At 48.1% G+C, this 25,287-nt stretch overlaps 2 protein-coding genes across 2 annotated transcripts; both read right to left on the reverse strand.

The window, feature by feature from the left end:
* LOC112240474 (E3 ubiquitin-protein ligase TRIM47) lies at nucleotides 1-1,703 on the reverse strand. Its single transcript, XM_024408761.2, has one exon. The coding sequence runs from the start codon at nucleotides 1,615-1,617 to the stop codon at nucleotides 361-363; it is 1,257 nt and encodes a 418-aa protein (XP_024264529.2). The 5' UTR covers nucleotides 1,618-1,703; the 3' UTR covers nucleotides 1-360.
* Nucleotides 1,704-7,174: 5,471 nt separating this feature from the next.
* Nucleotides 7,175-22,805, reverse strand: LOC112240471 (E3 ubiquitin-protein ligase pellino homolog 1; the record flags this gene model as incomplete). The annotated part of the gene is given in 5 exon segments (XM_042314703.1): nucleotides 7,175-9,126; nucleotides 10,990-11,190; nucleotides 20,440-20,628; nucleotides 21,233-21,430; nucleotides 22,704-22,805. Coding segments are annotated over 5 exon segments (1,110 nt in total), but the record flags the coding sequence as incomplete, so codon positions are not given.
* Between the last annotated feature and the right edge of the window lie 2,482 nt (nucleotides 22,806-25,287).

Consider the following 25,287-nt stretch of genomic DNA (forward strand, 5'->3'; position numbering starts at 1 on the left):
TTTATTTTTATTTACAGATAGTCACGGTCACACTCCAACACTCAGACATCATTTACAAATGAAGCATTTGTGTTTATTCAGTCCGCCAGATCAGAGGCAGTAGGGAGGACCAGGGATGTTCTCTTGATAAGGGCGTGAATTGGATAATGTTCCTGTCCTGCTAAGCATTCTAAAACTAGTACTTTTGGGTGTCAGTGGAGTAAACAGTACGTTACCTTATCTAGGAATGTAGTGAAGGAAAAGGAAAAGTTGAACTGTGACACACAACAAACACACACTCTCTCCTGCTCCTTTTAAGGGCACATAGTTTATCTACAAGATGAGGATAGTATTATCACTCCTTAATTAAACAATAAACATTTACCCATGGGGCCATGCCTCATTTTTACCTTGCAACAATGAACGCAAATCCCTGAAAGAGTATTTTTGATAATACTCTCCGTGATATTGTGCGACAGATGCTGCTGCTTGAGTGCTTGGCTCTGCTGACTGCAGTATGTGGACAGCTTTCACTGCTGCTGATATCTTCACCACTCCCTTCTTACAGCAGAGCATCAGCTTTTTCTGGAGGTCAGAGGTCATCACCATCTTAAAATCATGACTTTGGTTAAGGATGATGGCAGGCATCTCTTCAGAAACAGGGGGGGCAGTGTGGTCTTTGAACCTCTGGAGGAAGTGGATGTTGTCCTCTGTGTGAGAGAACTGCACCAGCTCAGCATCTCTCCTCCTCAGCTCAGCCACCTCCTGCTCCAGTCGCTCCAGGAGGCCTTCTGCCTGACTCACTTCAGCCTTCTCCTGGTCTCTGATCAGCTCCTTCACCTCAGAGCACCGTGTCTCCATGGTGCGGATCAGCTCAGCAAAGATCTTCTCGCTGACGTCCACGGCTGCCTGTGCAGAGAGCTTCAGAGAGTCCACAGCCCGTCTCAGCTCCTGCATCTCCTTCTCTCTCTCCTGGATTCTCTGCTGAGATTTCTGTTGTTTCTCCCCCACCTGCTTCTGTTTCTCAGTCCTCTCTGCTGCAGCTGAGACTGTATCATGGCCTTTATGTTCATCCATCACACACAGCAGACAGATACACTGCTGATCGGTACGACAGTAAACCTCCAGCAGTTTGTCATGTTGAGAGCAGATCTTCTCCTGTAGTTGTGTGGAGGCTTTGACCAGCATGTGCTTCTTTAAGGCAGGGAAATTATAGTGAGGCTGGAGGTGGGTCTCACAGTAAGAGACCAGACACACCAGACAGGACATGAGGGCTTTGTGTTTTCTCCCAGTGCAGAAATCACACTCCACATCTCCAGGTCCAGCATAACAGTGAGCAGGAGGAGCAGCAGGAGGAGCAGCAGGAGGAGCAGCAGGAGGAGCAGCAGGAGGAGTATGTTTCAGTTTCTCCACCACTTTAGCCAGCAACGTGTTTCTGTTCAGAACAGGCCTTTGGACGAAGGTCTGTCGGCACTCTGGGCAGCTGTAAACACCTTTCAGATCGTCCTGATCCCAGCAGCCCTCAATACAGCACATACAGTAGTTGTGTCCACAGGAAGTAGTCACCGGATCCTTCAGTATATCCAAGCAGATTGAACAGCTAAATGAATCCTGATCTTCAAAAAATGCCTCTGCCATTTTGACACTCACTAACAAACGGCGCAGAGGAGTATCAGAGATAACTTTCGATTTCCTTGTTTGTGCAGAGGAAGAGGAGTGGCCTCCACAAGAGTAATACGAAACTTCCTGGTTCTGTGTGTGTGCCGTGTGCAAATCCTTGCCTGCAGAGGACACGTTGAGAAATCCTGCATCCCTGTTTCTCAGTCCTTTCTGCTCTGGCTGAGACTGGATCATCATGGTCTTTACGTTCATCTATCAGACAGATATAACAGATACTCTGCTGATCAGACAGATATAACAGATACTCTGCTGATCAAACAGATATAATAGATCCTCTGCTGATCAGACATGTAAAACAGATATCTGTCTGATAGAGGATCAGCAGAGTATCTGTTATATCTGTCTGATCAGCAGAGTATCTGTTATATCTGTCTGATAGAGGATCAGCAGAGTAACAGATACTCTGCTGATCAGACAGATATAACAGATCCTCTGCTGATCCTCTATCAGACAGATATAACAGATCCTCTGCTGATCGATGTGATATTAAACCTCCAGCATTGTTGTGATGAGAGAAGATCTTCTCCAGTAGACATGGTTGCTTTGAGCTAATCACAAATCCAATCAGAGGTCCCATTCCTCTCCAGAGCGACTGAATCAAAGCAGAGGTCACATTTCTCTCCAGTGAGACAGAATCAAATCAGAGGTACCATTCCTCTCCAGTGAGACAGAATCAAATCAGAGGTACCATTCCTCTCCAGTGAGAGAGAATCAAATCAGAGGTCCCATTTCTCTCCAGTGAGACAGAATCAAATCAGAGGTACCATTCCTCTCCAGTGAGAGAGAATCAAAGCAGAGGTCCCATTTCTCTCCAGTGAGACAGAATCAAATCAGAGGTCCCATTTCTCTCCAGTGAGACAGAATCAAATCAGAGGTACCATTCCTCTCCAGTGAGAGAGAATCAAATCAGAGGTCCCATTCCTCTCCAGTGAGAGAGAATCAAATCAGAGGTACCATTCCTCTCCAGTTAGACAGAATCAAATCAGAGGTACCATTCCTCTCCAGTGAGAGAGAATCAAATCAGAGGTCCCATTCCTCTCCAGTGAGACAGAATCAAATCAGAGGTACCATTCCTCTCCAGTGAGACAGAATCAAATCAGAGGTACCATTCCTCTCCAGTGAGACAGAATCAAATCAGAGGTACCATTCCTCTCCAGTGAGACAGAATCAAATCAGAGGTACCATTCCTCTCCAGTGAGAGAGAATCAAATCAGAGGTCCCATTCCTCTCCAGTGAGACTGAATCAAAGCAGAGGTCCTATTCCTCTCCAGTTAGACAGCATCAAAGCAGAGGTCCCATTCCTCTCCAGTGAGACTGAATCAAAGCAGAGGTCCTATTCCTCTCCAGTTAGACAGCATCAAAGCAGAGGTCCCATTCCTCTCCAGAGAGACAGAATCCAAGCAGAGGTCCCAATCCTCTCCAGAGAGACAGAATCAAAGCAGAGGTCCCATTCCTCTCCAGAGAGACAGAATCCAAGCAGAGGTCCCAATCCTCTCCAGAGAGACAGAATCCAAGCAGAGGTCCCAATCCTCTCCAGAGAGACAGAATCCAAGCAGAGGTCCCAATCCTCTCCAGAGAGACAGAATCCAAGCAGAGGTCCCAATCCTCTCCAGAGAGACAGAATCAAAGCAGAGGTCCCATTCCTCTCCAGAGAGACAGAATCCAAGCAGAGGTCCTATTCCTCTCCAGTTAGACAGCATCAAAGCAGAGGTCCCAATCCTCTCCAGAGAGACAGAATCAAAGCAGAGGTCCCATTCCTCTCCAGAGAGACTGAACATGTGTTCTCCTAATCGCTGATAGATTCCAGACAGACACTACTGTCCTGTTGTGTACTACATACAATCATTTTTATAGAGAGAAAATCCCAGCCCCATATCCCACTTAGACATCCCACACAAAAACAAACACCTGTCTGATCTCTCTCTCTCTCTCTCTCTCACACAAACACACACTCCTGAATGCTTATCTTTCACTCCTGACGTGAGTAGAAGACTACCGTAATTTCCGGACTATAAGCCGCTACTTTTTCCCACGCTTTGAACCTCGCGGTTTATACAATGACGCGGCTAATTTATGGCATCCACTCTGACATCAGAAGACACTGACATCCACTCCAACAGGACGGAGGCTTTAGTAGTATCTTTATCGACTCTCTGGAGCAGCTTATCTTTATCGACTCTCTGGAGCAGCTGATCTTTACTGACTCTCTGGAGCAGCTTATCTTTACTGACTCTCTGGAGCAGCTCATCTTTATTGACTCTCTGGAGCAGCTCATCTTTATTGACTCTGGAGCAGCTTATCTTTATTGACTCTCTGGAGCAGCTCATCTTTATTGACTCTGGAGCAGCTCATCTTTATTGACTCTGGAGCAGCTCATCTTTATTGACTCTCTGGAGCAGCTCATCTTTATTGACTCTGGAGCAGCTCATCTTTATTGACTCTCTGGAGCAGCTCATCTTTATTGACTCTCTGGAGCAGCTCATCTTTATTGACTCTGGAGCAGCTCATCTTTATTGACTCTCTGGAGCAGCTCATCTTTATTGACTCTCTGGAGCAGCTCATCTTTATTGACTCTGGAGCAGCTCATCTTTATTGACTCTCTGGAGCAGCTCATCTTTATTGACTCTCGGAGCAGCTTATCTTTATTGACTCTGGAGCAGCTCATCTTTATTGACTCTCTGGAGCAGCTCATCTTTATTGACTCTGGAGCAGCTCATCTTTATTGACTCTCTGGAGCAGCTCATCTTTATTGACTCTCTGGAGCAGCTCATCTTTATTGACTCTGGAGCAGCTCATCTTTATTGACTCTCTGGAGCAGCTCATCTTTATTGACTCTCTGGAGCAGCTCATCTTTATTGACTCTGGAGCAGCTCATCTTTATTGACTCTCTGGAGCAGCTCATCTTTATTGACTCTCTGGAGCAGCTTATCTTTATTGACTCTGGAGCAGCTCATCTTTATTGACTCTCTGGAGCAGCTCTGACAGGCCGGAGGGAAGAAAGGAAAGAGGTAGAAATGAAGGGAGGAAAATATGTAGATGTCAGAACTCATCCGGGGGGAAGATGTCCAGGTTTTCATCTCACAGAGAAGTTGAAAGAACTTGTTAATCTCAGAAACCCGGAACTACAACAATTGAGAATAATTGTGTCAGACGTTACTTGAGTCTCTCCACAAGAGATTCTGAATTTATTCATGCTGAGAGAGGGAGAACGACTCTAGTATCATGTGACTATGAAATAACACCGACCATTTCAACCACAAGAGGACAGAGTTGAGCTAACGCTATTCACAATTCAATGGCAACATTTGAGTAAACAATACAAAAGAAAATATAAAACGTGTCATGTTTTAAACTTTATTGTTTAAAGTCGGTAGAAAAACTGTTAAAATCAGAAAACATTCTCAGCTTTTGCCTTAAAGCATCAGAAATTCCAACAGACAGAAGAGATACTCTAGCTCTGGTCCAGGGTGTTACTGCTCAGCCTTCCTTCACTAACGCCCAGGACCAGAGCTAGAGAGAGGGATGGAGAAACAGAGACACCATGCAGACAGTATACAGAGACAGACATGGGCCGAGTCCAAAATGGCACCCTATTCCCTATATAGTAGAGCTGGGTGACGTGGACCAAAATACATATGGTGATAAATTGCCTGAATTGATGCGATACTGATAAATATAATAATCTGTTTATAACATTAATCTGCACCACAGTTTCTATTATTCTCCTTTAAACTACTAGTTAGATGGTTGTAGCAGTCAATTGTCCCATTAACAAACCATATTGGCAAACTTACTTCATTTCAAACTTCACATTTCACACTTCACATTTCTAGTATAAGTTACTGCCTACGATAAGTGATCGGTAATGCCGGTGTCTATAATGATCGGTATTGCCAGTATCGATAATGATCGGTTTAATGTCCCGGCTGTACTATACAATGCACTACTATTGACCAGAGGCCTATGAAGGGAACAGAGTGCCATTAGGGACGACCAGAGGCCTATGAAGGGAACAGAGTGCCATTAGGGACGACCAGAGGCCTATGAAGGGAACAGAGTGCCATTAGGGACGACCAGAGGCCTATGAAGGGAACAGAGTGCCATTAGGGACGACCAGAGGCCTATGAAGGGAACAGAGTGCCATTAGGGACGACCAGAGAGTAAAGCCCTTACTTACACACGTTCCCCAATAAGAGGAACACAGTGCCTTTGACAAGTCCATAGAACAGCTGACAGACAAGATGTTAACAGTATTATACACCCAACGCAACAACACAACATGGTGATCCTGTGTATTTACAAATTGCAGGGCTGAACACGTTTGCATATTTTTGCTACACAATAAACCCTAACAGCCATTTGGCTCGGCGTGTGTTGGGTACTTACATAGAGTATAAACATGAGGCTGTGGACAGTGGGCTGTAGAAGACAAGACAGACACCTTTAACTACCGATGAGGTATCCTCTGAAGTCTGTTGCAAGGAGAGAGTGTCTGATAGGACGTCTATGGGCCAGACAGAGGAGTGTCTGTTAGGACGTCTATGGGCCAGACAGAGGAGTGTCTGTTAGGACGTCTATGGGCCAGACAGAGGAGTGTCTGTTAGGACGTCTATGGTCCAGACAGAGGAGTGTCTGTTAGGACGTCTATGGTCCAGACAGAGGAGTGTCTGTTAGGACGTCTATGGTCCAGACAGAGGAGTGTCTGTTAGGACGTCTATGGGCCAGACAGAGGAGTGTCTGTTTGAATGTCTATACGGCAGACAGAGGTGTGTGTGTGTGTGTGGTGTGTCTATACAGCAGACAGAGGTGTGTGTGTGTGTGTGGTGTGTCTATACAGCAGACAGAGGTGTGTGTGTGTGTGTGTGTGTGTGGTGTGTCTATACAGCAGACAGAGGTGTGTGTGTGTGTGTGGTGTGTCTATACAGCAGACAGGTGTGTGTGTGTGTGTGTGGTGTGTCTATACAGCAGACAGAGGTGTGTGTGTGTGTGTGTGTGTGTGTGGTGTGTCTATACAGCAGACAGAGGTGTGTGTGTGTGGTGTGTCTATACAGCAGACAGAGTGTGTGTGTGTGTGTGTGTGTGGTGTGTCTATACAGCAGACAGAGGTGTGTGTGTGTGTGTGTGTGTGGTGTGTGTGTCTATACAGCAGACAGGTGTGTGTGTGTGTGTGTGTGTGGTGTGTCTATACAGCAGACAGAGGTGTGTGTGTGTGTGTGTGTGTGTGTGTGTGTGTGGTGTGTCTATACGGCAGACAGAGGTGTGTGTGTGTGTGGTGTGTCTATACAGCAGACAGGTGTGTGTGTGTGTGTGGTGTGTCTATACAGCAGACAGAGGTGTGTGTGTGTGTGTGTCTATACAGCAGACAGAGGTGTGTGTGGTGTGTCTATACAGCAGACAGTGTGTGTGTGTGTGTGTGTGTGTCTATACGGCAGACAGAGGTGTGTGTGTGTGGTGTGTCTATACAGCAGACAGAGGTGTGTGTGTGTGTGTGTGTGGTGTGTCTATACAGCAGACAGAGGTGTGTGTGTGTGTGTGTGTGGTGTGTCTATACAGCAGACAGAGGTGTGTGTGTGGTGTGTCTATACAGCAGACAGAGGTGTGTGTGTTCTCCCTGAGGTGAGTATCAGTCAGATTCAGAGAGCAGTGGAGAGACCTCTGTATACAATACAACACACACACACAATACTGTACACTAAATACACACCCATACTGTGAAAACATGATCAAATACCATCCGTAGACAAGTTATACTATGTAATGCCCCCCCCCCCTCCCTCCACCACTGAATTCTGAAGGTTGAAGTTCAGGACTACTTTTTACACTGAGGTATTTTGTCCCTATAAATACTGTTTCATTCAGAATTATCGTGACGTCTAGGATACTTAAGAAGAGAATGACATTCAACATGACCCGTCTGTCTTTACACAGGCAACAGTGTGTGTGTTCAACACTCAATCAAAACTACAGACAGCAATCACATAGCTGTCAATCATACTCACTCATGGGACTACAAACCCCAGGTTGCTCGAAAAGTAGGAAGTCTGCATCCAAATCTATTGCTTCAAATGTGAAAGGTCATGGCAATGCCTTGTGGGAAAAAATGAACAGTTATAACACGGTGCTCTGGTGGAGTTGCCCCTAGAAGCTGATCTAGAGTCAGTTTCACATTTTCCCCACTCATGGTTAAGGTTAGGATTGGGGGAGGAGAAGCAGCTCCTAGATCTGTACTTAGGGGAAACTTCACCCCCTTACACACAGCCAGAACTCCCCATCAGACAGACAACAGAGGTTTCAATATGACAGGACGTTGTCATGGATACTCAATAGATCCATGATGGGGGGGAGGGGCACGACGCATACCACTATACACAAAACTGAACCCCCCCAAAACCCACCTTGGTCGTACTCATTACTGCATACCGTAGCAAAACGTTTTGCAACGGAAAACGTTTCTCATTGGACCAATGGAGGTTGGTCACTTCCTGTTTGCTTCCGTTCAGCTTCCAGTGAATACGACACTTGAACTTGAGATCTGCTATTATTATGGTCTGATAGCACAATAAAAACGTTAAAGGGTATTGAAGTGAAGCACATTGATCAAGAAGAGTAAAGGAGGATAACTAATGTAGCTTTATCTTCATTTTCTGGTTGAGTTACTATGAAGTCTGGGCAGAAATAAAGGACTTGAAGTCTTAAAGATGTATACGGATGGATATCACAACAATAAAGGAGAATAAACCCATGTGTGGTCATATGTTAGTATAATAGATAAATACAGTTCTTTCAGAAAACTAAATGATAATCACCCAGTAGTGTTGGTTTCTTTCTCTTCTTGTTTCACATGAAAATATAGAAATCTTTGTTTTCATTCCCAATAAAAATCTAAAATAGAAAAGGTCACTTAAAAGCACAGAGAGACAAACAGAAACGGAGAGAACATTCCAGAAACCCCCCGCCGCCCCAAAATCCCAGGCAGTTGGAAGTTCTAAGCGTTGTTCCTTTGCGACCAAAACGGAAAGTAGTTCCGACCAAGGACAAATAGTCCCCCTAGTCGAGAGGGCCCTGGAAGATGAGTCTAACGTATCCCTGCTCGCCACTCAGTTGCTGGGCGCAGAAGGGACAGGAGGCGTGGAAGGTGTGTGTTCCGTGCGGCAACGGGATCTGACTCCAGAACACAGCCGTCTTCTCGGAACACACATGACCACACGGTGAGAAGGCGTGGGTGGGCGGAGCCGTGTCCAGATAGAAGCTTGCCTCGCAGCCCAACCAGAGGGGAACGTACGGCCCAGTGGCTCGACACATAGGACACTCCCTGCTCCAGCCCTGCTCCCTCTCCTCCTGGTCCCGGTCCAGCCTGTCTCTGTCCCGGTCCAGCCTGTCTCTGTCCCGGTGGCTTCCCCAGTTGTGGTAACCATGGACGTGGCCACACTGGAGATAGACCCACGGCTGCTTCTCATCTGGGGTGTCCTACAGTAGATGAGATACATCGTAAGTAATCCCATAAGGGGAGAATGGAAGAGTCACCAGCAACACATACAGCAACAACGAAAACACCTGGATACATCAGAAAACATATAGAACAGAAATCCCCTGCTGCCTTCTCTACAACTGGTCTTTCTCTACAGAAATCCCCTGCTGCCTTCTCCACAACTGGTCTTTCTCTACAGAAATCCCCTGCTGCCTTCTCCACAACTGGTCTTTCTCTACAGAAACCCCCTGCTGCCTTCTCTCCAACTGGTCTTTCTCTACAGAAACCCCCTGCTGCCTTCTCTACAACTGGTCTTTCCCTACAGAAACCCCCTGCTGCCTTCTCTACAACTGGTCTTTCCCTACAGAAACCCCCTGCTGCCTTCTCTACAACTGGTATTTCCCTACAGAAACCCCCAGCTGCCTTCTCTACAACTGGTATTTCCCTACAGAAACCCCTGCTGCCTTCTCTACAACTGGTCTTTCCCTACAGAAACCCCCTGCTGCCTTCTCTACAACTGGTCTTTCTCTACAGAAACCCCTGCTGCCTTCTCTACAACTGGTCTTTCTCTACAGAAACCCCTGCTGCCTTCTCTACAACTGGTCTTTCTCTACAGAAACCCCTGCTGCCTTCTCTACAACTGGTCTTTCTCTACAGAAACCCCTGCTGCCTTCTCTTCTCTACAACTGGTCTTTCTCTACAGAAACCCCTGCTGCCTTCTCTTCTCTACAACTGGTCTTTCTCTACAGAAACCCCCTGCTGCCTTCTCTTCTCTACAACTGGTCTTTCCCTACAGAAACCCCTGCTGCCTTCTCTTCTCTACAACTGGTCTTTCCCTACAGAAACCCCTGCTGCCTTCTCTTCTCCACAACTGGTCTTTCTCTACAGAAACCCCTGCTGCCTTCTCTACAACTGGTCTTTCTCTACAGAAACCCCCGCTGCCTTCTCTACAACTGGTCTTTCTCTACAGAAACCCCCTGCTGCCTTCTCTACTCTACAACTCGTCTTCTCTACTCTACAACTGGTCTTTCTCTACAGAACCCCCTGCTGCCTTCTCTACTCTACAACTGGTCTTTCTCTACAGAAACCCCCTGCTGCCTTCTCTACTCTACAACTGGTCTTTCTCTACAGAAACCCCCTGCTGCCTTCTCTACTCTACAACTGGTCTTTCTCTACAGAAACCCCCTGCTGCCTTCTCTACTCTACAACTGGTCTTTCTCTACAGAAACCCCCTGCTGCCTTCTCTACAACTGGTCTTTCTCTACAGAACCCCACTGCTGCCCTCTCTACTCTACAACTGGTCTTTCTCTACAGAAACCCCCTGCTGCCTTCTCTACTCTACAACTGGTCTTTCTCTACAGAAACCCCCTGCTGCCTTCTCTACAACTGGTCTTTCCCTACTAGCTCTGCCTTTACTGATTGCTACTTTATTAAGGAGAAATGTACTGACTATGACTGAGATGTGGTTGTCCCACATAGCCACTAACTGTAGTGACTCTGGATATGAGTCTCTGCTAAATGACTCACTACTGTAGTGACTCTGGATAAGAGAGTCTGCTAAATGACTCACTACTGTAGTATCTCTGGATAAGAGAGTCTGCTGAATGACTCCCTACTGTAGTGACTCTGGATAAGAGAGTCTGCTAAATGACTAAATGTCTGGCTCAGTTGATAGAGCATGGTGCCATCAACACCAGGGTCGTGAGTTTGATTCCCGCTGGGGCTACCAATAGGAAAATGTGTGTAATAACTGTTGTAAGTTGCTTTGTTTGTGCAAACACGATGCTTTGGATGCTTTTTTTTGGGGGGGGCGGGGGGCATATTTTCTATTGTATTGTCATTGTATTAGGGAGGGAACTTGCCTTGCGTCTCATGGAGGGGAAGGCCAGGGTGTTGAAGCCGACGGGACACTGGGGCCGGGCTGCGTTGATTTCCTGACGTAGCGCCTCCAGGTGTTTGATGGTGGGGGTGCGGCTCAGGCCCTCGGCCGTGCGCCACAGGAGCGTGGCTCCACACAGGTCTATCAGAGAGCCATCCACCAGCTCCTGGCTCTCTGCCTCTACCTGAGGGGAGAGGGGACAATCTTCAAAACACGCAACAATATACACAACAATACGCGTCATTTCATCAGGACAGAACATTCGTTAAAGTAAAATCACACATTAAACCTACTTTCAAAACATTCAGATGATTTACACTTTAACAAAATGTAAACTGACTCAGCGATATGACGTTACCACGAATAGCAGAGCAGATATTGAGATGAGCACGATGCATAACTTCCCTCTCTGTCACACTGAGTATCTGTGCATGAATTCACTCTCTGTCACACTGAGTATCTGTGCATGACTTCACTCTCTCAGTCACACTGAGTATCTGTGCATGACTTCACTCTCTGTCACACTGAGTATCTGTGCATAGCTTCACTCTCTCAGTCACACTGAGTATCTGTGCATGACTTCACTCTCTGTTACACTGAGTATCTGTGCATAACTTCACTCTCTCTGTCACACTGAGTATCTGTGCATGACTCCACTCTCTCAGTCACACACACTATCTGTGCATGACTCCACTCTCTCAGTCACACACACCATCTGTGCATGACTTCACTCTCTCAGTCACACACACCATCTGTGCATGACTCCACTCTCTCAGTCACACTGAGTATCTGTGCATGACTCCACTCTCTCAGTCACACTGAGTATCTGTGCATGACTCCACTCTCTGTCACACACACTATCTGTGCATGACTCCACTCTCTCAGTCACACACACTATCTGTGCATGACTCCACTCTCTCAGTCACACACACTATCTGTGCATGACTCCACTCTCTCAGTCACACACACTATCTGTGCATGACTCCACTCTCTCAGTCACACACACTATCTGTGCATGACTCCACTCTCTCAGTCACACACACTATCTGTGCATGACTCCACTCTCTCAGTCACACACACTATCTGTGCATGACTCCACTCTCTCAGTCACACACACTATCTGTGCATGACTCCACTCTCTCAGTCACACTGAGTATCTGTGCATGACTTCACTCTCTGTCACACACTATCTATGCATGACTTCACTCTCTCAGTCACACACAGTATCTGTGCATGACTCCACTCTCTCAGTCACACTGAGTATCTGTGCATGACTTCACTCTCTGTCACACACTATCTATGCATGACTTCACTCTCTCAGTCACACACAGTATCTGTGCATGACTCCACTCTCTCAGTCACACTGAGTATCTGTGCATGACTTCACTCTCTCAGTCACACTGAGTATCTGTGCATAACTTCACTCTCTGTCACACACACTATCTGTGCATGACTCCACTCTCTCAGTCACACACACTATCTGTGCATGACTCCACTCTCTCAGTCACACACACCATCTGTGCATGACTTCACTCTCTCAGTCACACAGTATCTGTGCATGACTCCACTCTCTCAGTCACACTGAGTATCTGTGCATGACTTCACTCTCTCAGTCACACTGAGTATCTGTGCATGACTCCACTCTCTGTCACACACACTATCTGTGCATGACTCCACTCTCTCAGTCACACACACTATCTGTGCATGACTGCACTCTCTCAGTCACACACACTATCTGTGCATGACTCCACTCTCTCAGTCACACACACTATCTGTGCATGACTCCACTCTCTCAGTCACACACACTATCTGTGCATGACTCCACTCTCTCAGTCACACACACTATCTGTGCATGACTCCACTCTCTGTCACACACACTATCTGTGCATGACTCCACTCTGTCACACACACTATCTGTGCATGACTCCACTCTCTGTCACACACACTATCTGTGCATGACTCCACTCTCTCAGTCACACACACTATCTGTGCATGACTCCACTCTCTCAGTCACACACACTATCTGTGCATAACTCCACTCCTTTAGTCACACTGAGTATCTGTGCATGACTCCACTCTCTCAGTCACACTGAGTATCTGTGCATGACTTCACTCTCTGTCACACACTATCTATGCATGACTTCACTCTCTGTCACACACAGTATCTGTGCATGACTTCACTCTCTCAGTCACACTGAGTATCTGTGCATGACTCCACTCTCTCAGTCACACTGAGTATCTGTGCATGACTCCACTCTCTCAGTCACACACACTATCTGTGGATGACTTCACTCTCTCAGTCACACACACTATCTGTGGATGACTTCACTCTCTCAGTCACACTGAGTATCTGTGCATGACTTCACTCTCTCAGTCACACTGAGTATCTGTGCATGACTCCACTCTCTCAGTCACACTGAGTATCTGTGCATGACTCCACTCTCTCAGTCACACTGAGTATCTGTGCATGACTTCACTCTCTCAGTCACACTGAGTATCTGTGCATGACTTCACTCTCTCAGTCACACTGAGTATCTGTGCATGACTTCACTCTCAGTCACACACAGTATCTGTGCATGACTTCACTCTCTCAGTCACACTGAGTATCTGTGCATGACTTCACTCTCTCAGTCACACTGAGTATCTGTGCATGACTTCACTCTCTCAGTCACACTGAGTATCTGTGCATGACTTCACTCTCTCAGTCACACTGAGTATCTGTGCATGACTCCACTCTCTCAGTCACACTGAGTATCTGTGCATGACTCCACTCTCTCAGTCACACTGAGTATCTGTGCATGACTCCACTCTCTCAGTCACACTGAGTATCTGTGCATGACTCCACTCTCTCAGTCACACTGAGTATCTGTGCATGACTCCACTCTCTCAGTCACACTGAGTATCTGTGCATGACTCCACTCTCTCAGTCACACTGAGTATCTGTGCATGACTCCACTCTCTCAGTCACACTGAGTATCTGTGCATGACTCCACTCTCTGTCACACTGAGTATCTGTGCATGCTCTTCACACTGCTACAAGGTGTGAGCTACGAGACCAAAACAGCGGAGAAGTTTAGCCGCGCGCTTCAACGCTCTTAGTTGTTGAGGAAATGGACCGGACAATATTGCTGTTTACTTTGTGCATCTCTGAGTACTTTTAAGGAGCACAGTGTTGAAGGGGTGTAGTGTCTCATATTGCCCTGTAGATGGCAGGCTAGCCCATCTGTTCTCCACATCTCTGTATGGAGGTTGGAGAGCTGGTACACATTACTGACAAACACACACACACACACACACACACCTCACATCCGGTCTCAGTCTCTTACACGACACCCAACTCACATCCTGTCTCTTACACGACACCCAACTCACATCCTGTCTCTTACACGACACCCAACTCACATCCTGTCTCTTACACGACACCCAACTCACATCCTGTCTCTTACACGACACCCAACTCACATCCTGTCTCTTACACGACACCCAACTCACATCCTGTCTCTTACACGACACCCAACTCACATCCTGTCTCTTACACGACACCCAACTCACATCCTGTCTCTTACACGACACCCAACTCACATCCTGTCTCTTACACGACACCCAACTCACATCCTGTCTCTTACACGACACCCAACTCACATCCTGTCTCTTACACGACACCCAACTCACATCCTGTCTCTTACACGACACCCAACTCACACCCTGTCTCTAACACGACACCCAACTCACACCCTGTCTCTTACACGACACCCAACTCACACCCTGTCTCAAAAACGACACTACACCCAACTCACACCCTGTCTCAAACACGACACTACACCCAACTCACATCCTGTCTCAAACACGACACCAAACTCACATCCTGTCTCTAACACGACACTACACCCAACTCACATCCTGTCTCTTACACGACACTACACCCAACTCACATCCTGTCTCTTACACGACACCCAACTGACATCCTGTCTCTTACACGACACCCAACTCACACCCTGTCTCTTACACGACACCCAACTCACACCCTGTCTCTTACACGACACCCAACTCACACCCTGTCTCTTACACGACACCCAACTCACACCCTGTCTCAAAAACGACACTACACCCAACTCACACCCTGTCTCAAACACGACACTACACACAACTCACATCCTGTCTCTTACACGACACTACACACAACTCACATCCTGTCCCTTACACTACACCCAACTCACATCCTGTCTCAAACACACACTAGTACTGGCATCTCCTGCACACACACTCATTAATCATGTCACACTCTCATTATAAATCAAGGCAGACTTTTATCAACACATACTGTAAGGACTCCAGGCCCTGGGGAGGGTGTGAGTGTGTTCTCCTATGGGTCTATCCTTAATTACAATCACTTCAACCCTGAACACTCAGACTGGGGAAGGACAAACAGGCCCACTGGCACTGGGTTCTGGTGGTGTGTGTGTGTGTGAACATGTCTGCATGCGCATATCTGTGTGGATGGTCTGTGCATGTGTGTGAAGGGCATACTGTAGGACACTACGCTGCAGTGTTGACCTCTTCTGTTTTCCCCAGTCACCTGCCTGGTGGACAGAGTCCTCTACTGACCGACCGACGGACACACACACAGAACCAGTCACATCCCATTTAACATAGACACATGCTGTCATATATCCTGGAAATACTACTATCTAAATGTACAACTACAGGCTGGGCCATAGGCTACAGGCTCTAATCAACTACAGGCTGGGCCATAGGCTACAGGCTCTAATCAACTACAGGCTGGGCCATAGGCTACAGGCTCTAATCAACTACAGGCTGGGCCATAGGCTACAGGCTCTAATCAACTACAGGCTGGGCCATAGGCTACAGGCTCTAATCAACTACAGGCTGGGCCATAGGTTACAGGCTCTAATCAACTACAGGCTGGGCCATAGGCTACAGGCTCTAATCAACTACAGGCTGGGCCATAGGTTACAGGCTCAAATCAACTACAGGCTGGGCCATAGGTTACAGGCTCTAATCAACTACAGGCTGGGCCATAGGCTACAGGCTCTAATCAACTACAGGCTGGGCCATAGGCTACAGGCTCTAATCAACTACAGGCTGGGCCATAGGCTACAGGCTCTAATCAACTACAGGCTGGGTATACTGCCATAGGCTACAGGCTCTAATCAACTACAGGCTGGGCCATAGGCTACAGGCTCTAATCAACTACAGGCTGGGCCATAGGCTACAGGCTCTAATCAACTACAGGCTGGGTATACTGCCATAGGCTACAGGCTCAAATCAACTACAGGCTGGGCCATAGGCTACAGGCTCTAATCAACTACAGGCTGGGCCATAGGCTACAGGCTCTAATCAACTACAGGCTGGGCCATAGGTTACAGCCTCAAATCAACTACAGGCTGGGCCATAGGCTACAGGCTCTAATCAACTACAGGCTGGGCCATAGGCTACAGGCTCTAATCAACTACAGGCTGGGGCCATAGGCTACAGGCTCTAATCAACTACAGGCTGGGCCATAGGCTACAGGCTCTAATCAACTACAGGCTGGGCCATAGGCTACAGGCTCTAATCAACTACAGGCTGGGCCATAGGCTACAGGCTCAAATCAACTACAGGCTGGGCCATAGGCTACAGGCTCTAATCAACTACAGGCTGGGCCATAGGCTACAGGCTCTAATCAACTACAGGCTGGGCCATAGGCTACAGGCTCTAATCAACTACAGGCTGGGCCATAGGCTACAGGCTCTAATCAACTACAGGCTGGGCCATAGGCTACAGGCTCTAATCAACTACAGGCTGGGCCATAGGCTACAGCCTCAAATCAACTACAGGCTGGGCCATAGGCTACAGGCTCTAATCAACTACAGGCTGGGCCATAGGCTACAGGCGCTAATCAACTACAGGCTGGGCCATAGGCTACAGGCTCTAATCAACTACAGGCTGGGCCATAGGCTACAGGCTCTAATCAACTACAGGCTGGGCCATAGGCTACAGGCTCTAATCAGGCTGGGCCAGGCTACAGGCTCTAATCAACTACAGGCTCTAATCAACTACAGGCTGGGCCATAGGCTACAGGCTCTAATCAACTACAGGCTGGGCCATAGGCTACAGGCTCTAATCAACTACAGGCTGGGCCATAGGCTACAGGCTCTAATCAACTACAGGCTGGGCCATAGGCTAGGCTACAGGCTCTAATCAACTACAGGCTACAGGCTACAGCCTCAAATCAACTACAGGCTGGGCCATAGGCTACAGCCTCAAATCAACTACAGGCTGGGCCATAGGCTACAGCCTCAAATCAACTACAGGCTGGGCCATAGGCTACAGGCTCTAATCAACTACAGGCTGGGCCATAGGCTACAGGCTCTAATCAACTACAGGCTGGGCCATAGGCTCAGGCTCTAATCAACTACAGGCTGGGCCATAGGCTACAGGCTCTAATCAACTACAGGCTGGGCCATAGGCTACAGCCTCAAATCAACTACAGGCTGGGCCATAGGCTACAGGCTCTCAGGCTACAGCCTCAAAATCACACTACAGGCTGGGCCATAGGCTACAGGCTCAAATCAACTACAGGCTGGGCCATAGGCTACAGCCTCAAATCAACTACAGGCTGGGCCATAGGCTACAGGCCTAATCAACTACAGGCTGGGCCATAGGCTACAGGCTCTAATCAACTACAGGCTGGGCCATAGGCTACAGCCTCAAATCAACTACAGGCTGGGCCTAGGCTACAGCTAATCAATAGGCTACAGGCGCTAATCAACTACAGGCTGGGCCATAGGTTACAGCCTCAAATCAACTACAGGCTGGGCCATAGGTTACAGCCTCAAATCAACTACAGGCTGGGCCATAGGCTACAGGCTCTAATCAACTACAGGCTGGGCCATAGGCTACAGGCTCTAATCAACTACAGGCTGGGCCATAGGCTACAGGCTCTAATCAACTACAGGCTGGGCCATAGGCTACAGGCTCTAATCAACTACAGGCTGGGCCATAGGCTACAGCCTCAAATCAACTACAGGCTGGGCCATAGGCTACAGCCTCAAATCAACTACAGGCTGGGTATACTGCCATAGGCTACAGCCTCAAATCAACTACAGGCTGGGCCATAGGCTACAGCCTCAAATCAACTACAGGCTGGGCCATAGGTTACAGCCTCAAATCAACTACAGGCTGGGTATACTGCCATAGGTTACAGCCTCAAATCAACTACAGGCTGGGCCATAGGTTACAGCCTCAAATCAACTACAGGCTGGGCCATAGGCTACAGGCTCTAATCAACTACAGGCTGGGCCATAGGCTACAGCCTCAAATCAACTACAGGCTGGGCCATAGGCTACAGCCTCAAATCAACTACAGGCTGGGCCATAGGCTACAGCCTCAAATCAACTACAGGCTGGGCCATAGGTTACAGCCTCAAATCAACTACAGGCTGGGTATACTGCCATAGGTTACAGCCTCAAATCAACTACATGCTGGGCCATAGGTTACAGCCTCAAATCAACTACAGGCTGGGCCATAGGCTACAGGCTCTAATCAACTACAGGCTGGGCCATAGGCTACAGCCTCAAATCAACTACAGGCTGGGCCATAGGTTACAGCCTCAAATCAACTACAGGCTGGGTATACTGCCATAGGTTACAGCCTCAAATCAACTACAGGCTGGGTATACTGCCATAGGTTACAGCCTCAAATCAACTACAGGCTGGGCCATAGGTTACAGCCTCAAATCAACTACAGGCTGGGTATACTGCCATAGGTTACAGCCTCAAATCAACTACAGGCTGGGCCATAGGCTACAGCCTCAAATCAACTACATGTTGGGCCATAGGCTACAGCCTCAAATCAACTACAGGCTGGGCCAGGTTACAGCCTCAAATCAACTACAGGCTGGGCCATAGGTTACAGCCTCAAATCAACTACAGGCTGGGTATACTGCCATAGGCTACAGCCTCAATCAACTACAGGCTGGGTATACTGCCATAGGTTACAGCCTCAAATCAACTACAGGCTGGGCCATAGGTTACAGCCTCAAATCAACTACAGGCTGGGCCATAGGCTACAGCCTCAAATCAACTACAGGCTGGTATACTGCCATAGGCTACAGCCTCAAATCAACTACAGGCTGGGCCATAGGCTACAGCCTCAAATCAACTACATGTTGGGCCATAGGTTACAGCCTCAAATCAACTACAGGCTGGGTATACTGCCATAGGTTACAGGCTCTAATCAACTACAGGCTGGGCCATAGGTTACAGCCTCAAATCAACTACAGGCTGGTATACTGCCATAGGTTACAGCCTCAAATCAACTACAGGCTGGGCCATAGGCTACAGCCTCAAATCAACTACAGGCTGGGTATACTGCCATAGGCTACAGCCTCAAATCAACTACATGCTGGGTATACTGCCATAGGTTACAGCCTCAAATCAACTACAGGCTGGGCCATAGGTTACAGCCTCAAATCAACTACAGGCTGGGTATACTGCCATAGGCTACAGCCTCAAATCAACTACAGGCTGGGTATACTGCCATAGGCTACAGCCTCAAATCAACTACAGGCTGGGTATACTGCCATAGGCTACAGCCTCAAATCAACTACAGGCTGGGTATACTGCCATAGGCTACAGCCTCTAATCAACTACAGGCTGGGTATACTGCCATAGGTTACAGCCTCAAATCAACTACAGGCTGGGTATACTGCCATAGGCTACAGGCTCTAATCAACTACAGGCTGGGTATACTGCCATAGGTTACAGCTGTAGCCTATGGCAGTATGTTGTTCTTCTTCCCCATGACATTACTGCACCCTGCAGCTGTGTGGAGGTTTATTTATTAATGTGACTGCACTACTTTATACAGGAGGGAACAGGGGGGCAGGTAGGTGACTGCACTACATTATACAGGAGGGAACAGGAGGGCAGGTAGGTGACTGCACTACATTATACAGGAGGGAACAGGGAAGGTAGGTGACTGCACTACATTATACAGGAGGGAACAGGGCAGGTAGGTGACTGCACTACATTATACAGGAGGGGACAGGGAAGGTAGGTGACTGCACTACATTATACAGGAGGGAACAGGAGGGCAGGTAGGTGACTGCACTACATTATACAGGAGGGAACAGGAGGGCAGGTAGGTGACTGCACTACTTTATACAAGAGGTCATTTTCCTGTGGCATTCTGTAGATCCGTGGTTCCCAACCGGTGGGCCGAGGCCTTGAGGAAGTCTGCGCTGGGAAACTTTATTTTTTAAACACTCACTTATCAACGTGACCAGTGGACTTTTGTCTTGGGAGCACTAGTGGCGGTCAGGTAAAACATTAAACGTCACTTAGTTAGGGGGCGGCTCTCTCACCATCTTGCCCTGTGTGTGTGTGTCTCACCATCTTGCCCTGTGTGTGTGTGTGTGTGTGTGTCTCACCATCTTGCCCCGCTGCTGAGCGGAGCGGGTCTCTCGGAGGGTGAAGACGTTACCGCAGACTGAGATCTCTCTCCAGACGCCCGGTTTGGAGTCCTCCGTGAAGCCGTGGCGAGGGTGCATCACCAGCACGCCGTTGGTGGTCAGTCCGTCCATCTGACCGTCACACGTCTTCCATTTAGCCGCCTTCTCCTGACAGGGGCGGGGGACAGGGGGGGTTAGAGAAGGAAATAGAAAGTAAATTGTTAATTTAGTGTGAAGATTTACTGTACTGTGTGGTATGCATGTACCTTTCTGAACATTTTAACAAATCAAAGAGGGAGGTGAAAATCTCCCCCATTTTCATTTTAGTGACACACACCCCGTCCCACACACACCTCCCCTCCCCCATCCCACACACACCTCTCCTCCCCCATCCCACACACACCTCCCCTCCCCCATCCCACACACACCTCCCCTCCCCCATCCCACACACACCACCTCCTCCCCCATCCCACACACACCTCCCCCTCCCCCATCCCACACACACCTCCCTCCCCCATCCCACACACACCTCCTCCCCCATCCCATCCCCACACACACCTCTCCTCCCCCATCCCACACACACCTCCCCTCCCCCTTCCCACACACACCTCCCCTCCCCCATCCCACACACACCTCTCCTCCCCCATCCCACACACACCTCTCCTCCCCCATCCCCACACACACCTCCTCCTCCCCCATCCCACACACACCTCCCCTCCCCCATCCCACACCCCCCCCCCGACCCACTCACCCCCTCCCCCGACCCACTCACCCCTAGGAAGATGTTCTTGGAGCTGTCGAAGCCGGCAGCGTAGATGCGTGCGGTGTAGGGGGGCGTCCTCTGACACATGACACGGCAGGCGAAGCGAGAGATGGTGCTCTGGACTGACTGGGTGTCTGAGTTACTCTGGCTCCCTGCCACCGTGTCGGTTACCACAAAGTCTATAGGGCTCTCTGTGGAACGACCAATCTGACAGGAGGAGGGAGGGGAACGGTGGGAGAGAAAAGACAATATGTTACAAGTAGGTTGACTTTATGTGGGAGACAGACAGAGAGAAGGAGAGAAATGGGGAGAGATAAAGACAGAGGACGTAAATGTGTTTAGAGACATTGGCTGCACAGGTAGATTTAAATCTAATTCCATTCAAAACAGGTAATATGTTATTTATGCTCATAACTAAATGTCTTATCAAGGGGGTTTACTTATACTTCAGACTGCCTCACAGAAACAGGCTCCTGCCCTATGGGTCATTCTGACTCAGACAATACTTACTAACTTCATACTGTAACTAGTTAACACACAACACATTTGAAAGTACAAACACAAGCCAATACATTCACATAAATATATAAGAATATGGATAGGTCCCAAATGGCGCCATATTCCCTAATAGTCCCTAACAGTCAGCCCCTGGTTGAAAGAAATGCACTACTTAGGGAATAGGGTGCACTACTTAGGGAATAGGGTGCACTACAGGGCCCTATGGGGTTGGGTGACTAAGATTTTATCGTCTATCGATGTGTGACAGGGATCGTTGATGGTGGCGACATTGTGATGTCACAAACTATGGTTTAGCATATTTAAAACTGGACCGCAGCACCAGAGTCTGACAGCACGGCGACATGCCAAATGCCCTTTTTACCGAACTGCCGAAATGTTCAAAATATGTGGTAGTTATTAACATAAAGCAACAGAACAATGTAGAAAGAGTGAAGAGCACCAAAGCAGTGTAAAAATCTCAGATCGGCCCTAACAGGTTCCTCCCCCATCCCCTCTCCAACATGGATGATCTGGGGTCAGGCTTATTGTTTAAAGCAGAAAGGAGCCCAGAAGAGAGAACGTTCCAGATGTGCTTCACCCTGATGATCCAGACTAAATAACACCCTACACTTGATACGACTATAATATATATCTATGCTTTTGAAGGTAGGCTAATTTAACTGATATGAGGATTTTGTATAGACAACAGAAACACTACTAAGTTGAAAATCTGCTGGTGAGCAGATGAAACCAACAGTCACCTCCACAAAACACTGTTTACATTGATATCCATACTGAATGAAGCACTTAAAAAGAGACCTCACGGACAACCTTAACATTTTCACTTCATTTAAGAGGGAAAATTTGCCTTAAAATGTTTTTTTTTGTCTAACTGACTTAAAAGTGAAGGAAAGTTTAAGAGAAAATGTCCTTAAGGATGTTTTCTGCAACTGGGCCCACAGAACGATGAGTTTGTAGTTACCTGGAACATGTCTGTGTTGTTGTCATGAGTATATTCCACCACCACCGTCTGACCTCTGTATAACGTGTAGGAGATGCTGTGTTGGTCCTTGTTGCTGATAGCCTGGAGAGGGGAGGGAGGGACAGAGGGAGGGAGGGGGGGGGGCAGAGACAGGGAAAGATGGGGAGGAATGGAGAAAATAGGAACGTTCAGTATAGAAATGTTGAACAGAGAAGGTTCTGTCCTCAGCTCTTTTTGTTATATTTCTATCTGCTAAGTAGCGTTCTAAACGTCTCCCCCTCACACACACACACACACACACACACACACACACACACACACACACACACACTAATCCAAATGGTCCCCAACAATCCCAGCCTTGTGGTTTAACATGCCTGTTTAATGAGTTAATTAAGAGGATGGAAACAGACATGTGTTTCCAAGGACACACACACACACACTTTGTAGGACATCTCTCTGCTGCCCTTCATTGGACAGTTCACACTCAACTCTGCCGTAAACAGCCAGGGTGTTCCCTGTGTTCGTAAAGGCATGGTTCACATACTTCCACTGTTAACCAAGGCAGTAGTGTTATGGTGTTGTGTGTAGGTTTTTAATTGAATTACAATGTATAATTTTTTACCTTTATTTAACTAGTCAAGTCAGTTAAGAAAAAAAATCGTATATACAACGACGGCCTACCAAAGGACAAAAGGCCTCCTGCAGGGACAGGGTAGAAAGGCCTCCTGCAGGGACAGGGTAGAAAGGCCTCCTGCAGGGACAGGGTAGAAAGGCCTCCTGCAGGGACAGGGTAGAAAGGCCTCCTGCAGGGACAGGGTAGAAAGGCCTCCTGCAGGGACAGGGTAGAAAGGCCTCCTGCAGGGACAGGGTAGAAAGGCCTCCTGCAAGGACAGGGTAGAAAGGCCTCCTGCAAGGACAGGGTAGAAAGGCCTCCTGCAGGGACAGGGTAGAAAGGCCTCCTGCAGGGACAGGGTAGAAAGGCCTCCTGCAGGGACAGGGTAGAAAGGCCTCCTGCAGGGACAGGGTAGAAAGGCCTCCTGCAAGGACAGGGTAAAGGCCTCCTGCAAGGACAGGGTAAAGGCCTCCTGCAAAGACAGGGTAAAAGGCCTCCTGCAAGGACAGGGTAAAAGGCCTCCTGCAAGGACAGGGTAAAAGGCCTCCTGCAAGGACAGGGTAAAAGGCCTCCTGCAAGGACAGGGTAAAAGGCCTCCTGCAAGGACAGGGTAAAAGGCCTCCTGCAAGGACAGGGTAAAAGGCCTCCTGCAAGGACAGGGTAAAAGGCCTCCTGCAAGGACAGGGTAAAAGGCCTCCTGCAAGGACAGGGTAAAAGGCCTCCTGCAAGGACAGGGTAAAAGGCCTCCTGCAAGGACAGGGTAAAAGGCCTCCTGCAAGGACAGGGTAAAAGGCCTCCTGCAAGGACAGGGTAAAAGGCCTCCTGCAAGGACAGAGTAAAAGGCCTCCTGCAAGGACAGGGTAAAAGGCCTCCTGCAAGGACAGGGTAAAAGGCCTCCTGCAAGGACAGGGTAAAAGGCCTCCTGCAAGGACAGGGTAAAAGGCCTCCTGCAGGGACAGGGTGCTGGAATTAAAAATACAAATGTAAGACAAAACACAAATCACGACAAGAGATACTGGTAGGGGTGTGTGTGTGTGTGTGTCTTACCTTAGCTGCCTGTGCGGTGCAGGCAGCGTGCACTGTGCTGGGTTTGACCCCATTAGCCTTGGGTCTCTTAGACAGACTGAAACGGCTTTTCCTCCTGCCTCGATCACCATTGGGTAGAGAGCCATTGTACCTAAAGAGAGAGACAGACCGAGACAGACAGAGAGAGAGAGAGAGAAAAACAAGGGGATAGGATGCCATGTTGGAAGCAAGAAGTGTTCCTAGAGCAGGCAGGAGGACTTGCTGTGAGTTCACAGACATGCCTGTATTGTGTGTGTGTGTGTGTGTTACCATCTTTGTGGGTACTGGAAATCCCCAAAAGTATTTCCCAGGTCCCCATGAGTACAAAGGCTAGATTTAAAGATAGGTTTAAGCTATGAGTGTGTGTGATCCAGCTCTGCTGATATCTCATCACTGTTTTCCATTGGAGACCAGGACCAACACTACTGTTATAATCATCTCCCTGGAGACCAACACTACTGTTATAATCATCTCCCTGACAGCCTGGAGACCAACACTACTGCTATAAATCATCTCCCTGGAGACCAACACTACTGTTATAATCATCTCCCTGGAGACCAACACTACTGTTATAATCATCTACCTGGAGACCAACACTACTGCTATAATCATCTCCCTGACAGCCTGGAGACCAGGACCAACACTACACAACAAACAGTGAGTCAGCACACACAAACATACGCAGGTACACAAACACACACGTGTGTGTATGCCTGTGTGCCTGCATGTGCTTTTAAACACAACCCCCTCCCACAATAACCACCTTGAAGAGAATAAGAAGCAACGTCATCATCAGATCTAGGATGTGTTATTTTAGTGTTCCCTTAATTTTTTTGAGCAGTGTATTTACGTCTGAGTGCCGTCTCAGATTATTGCATGGTATGCTTTTTTCGTAACGTTTTT

The sequence above is a fragment of the Oncorhynchus tshawytscha genome, unplaced genomic scaffold (genome assembly GCF_018296145.1).
Source record: "Oncorhynchus tshawytscha isolate Ot180627B unplaced genomic scaffold, Otsh_v2.0 Un_contig_14168_pilon_pilon, whole genome shotgun sequence".
In the NCBI taxonomy this organism is placed as follows: domain Eukaryota; kingdom Metazoa; phylum Chordata; class Actinopteri; order Salmoniformes; family Salmonidae; genus Oncorhynchus; species Oncorhynchus tshawytscha.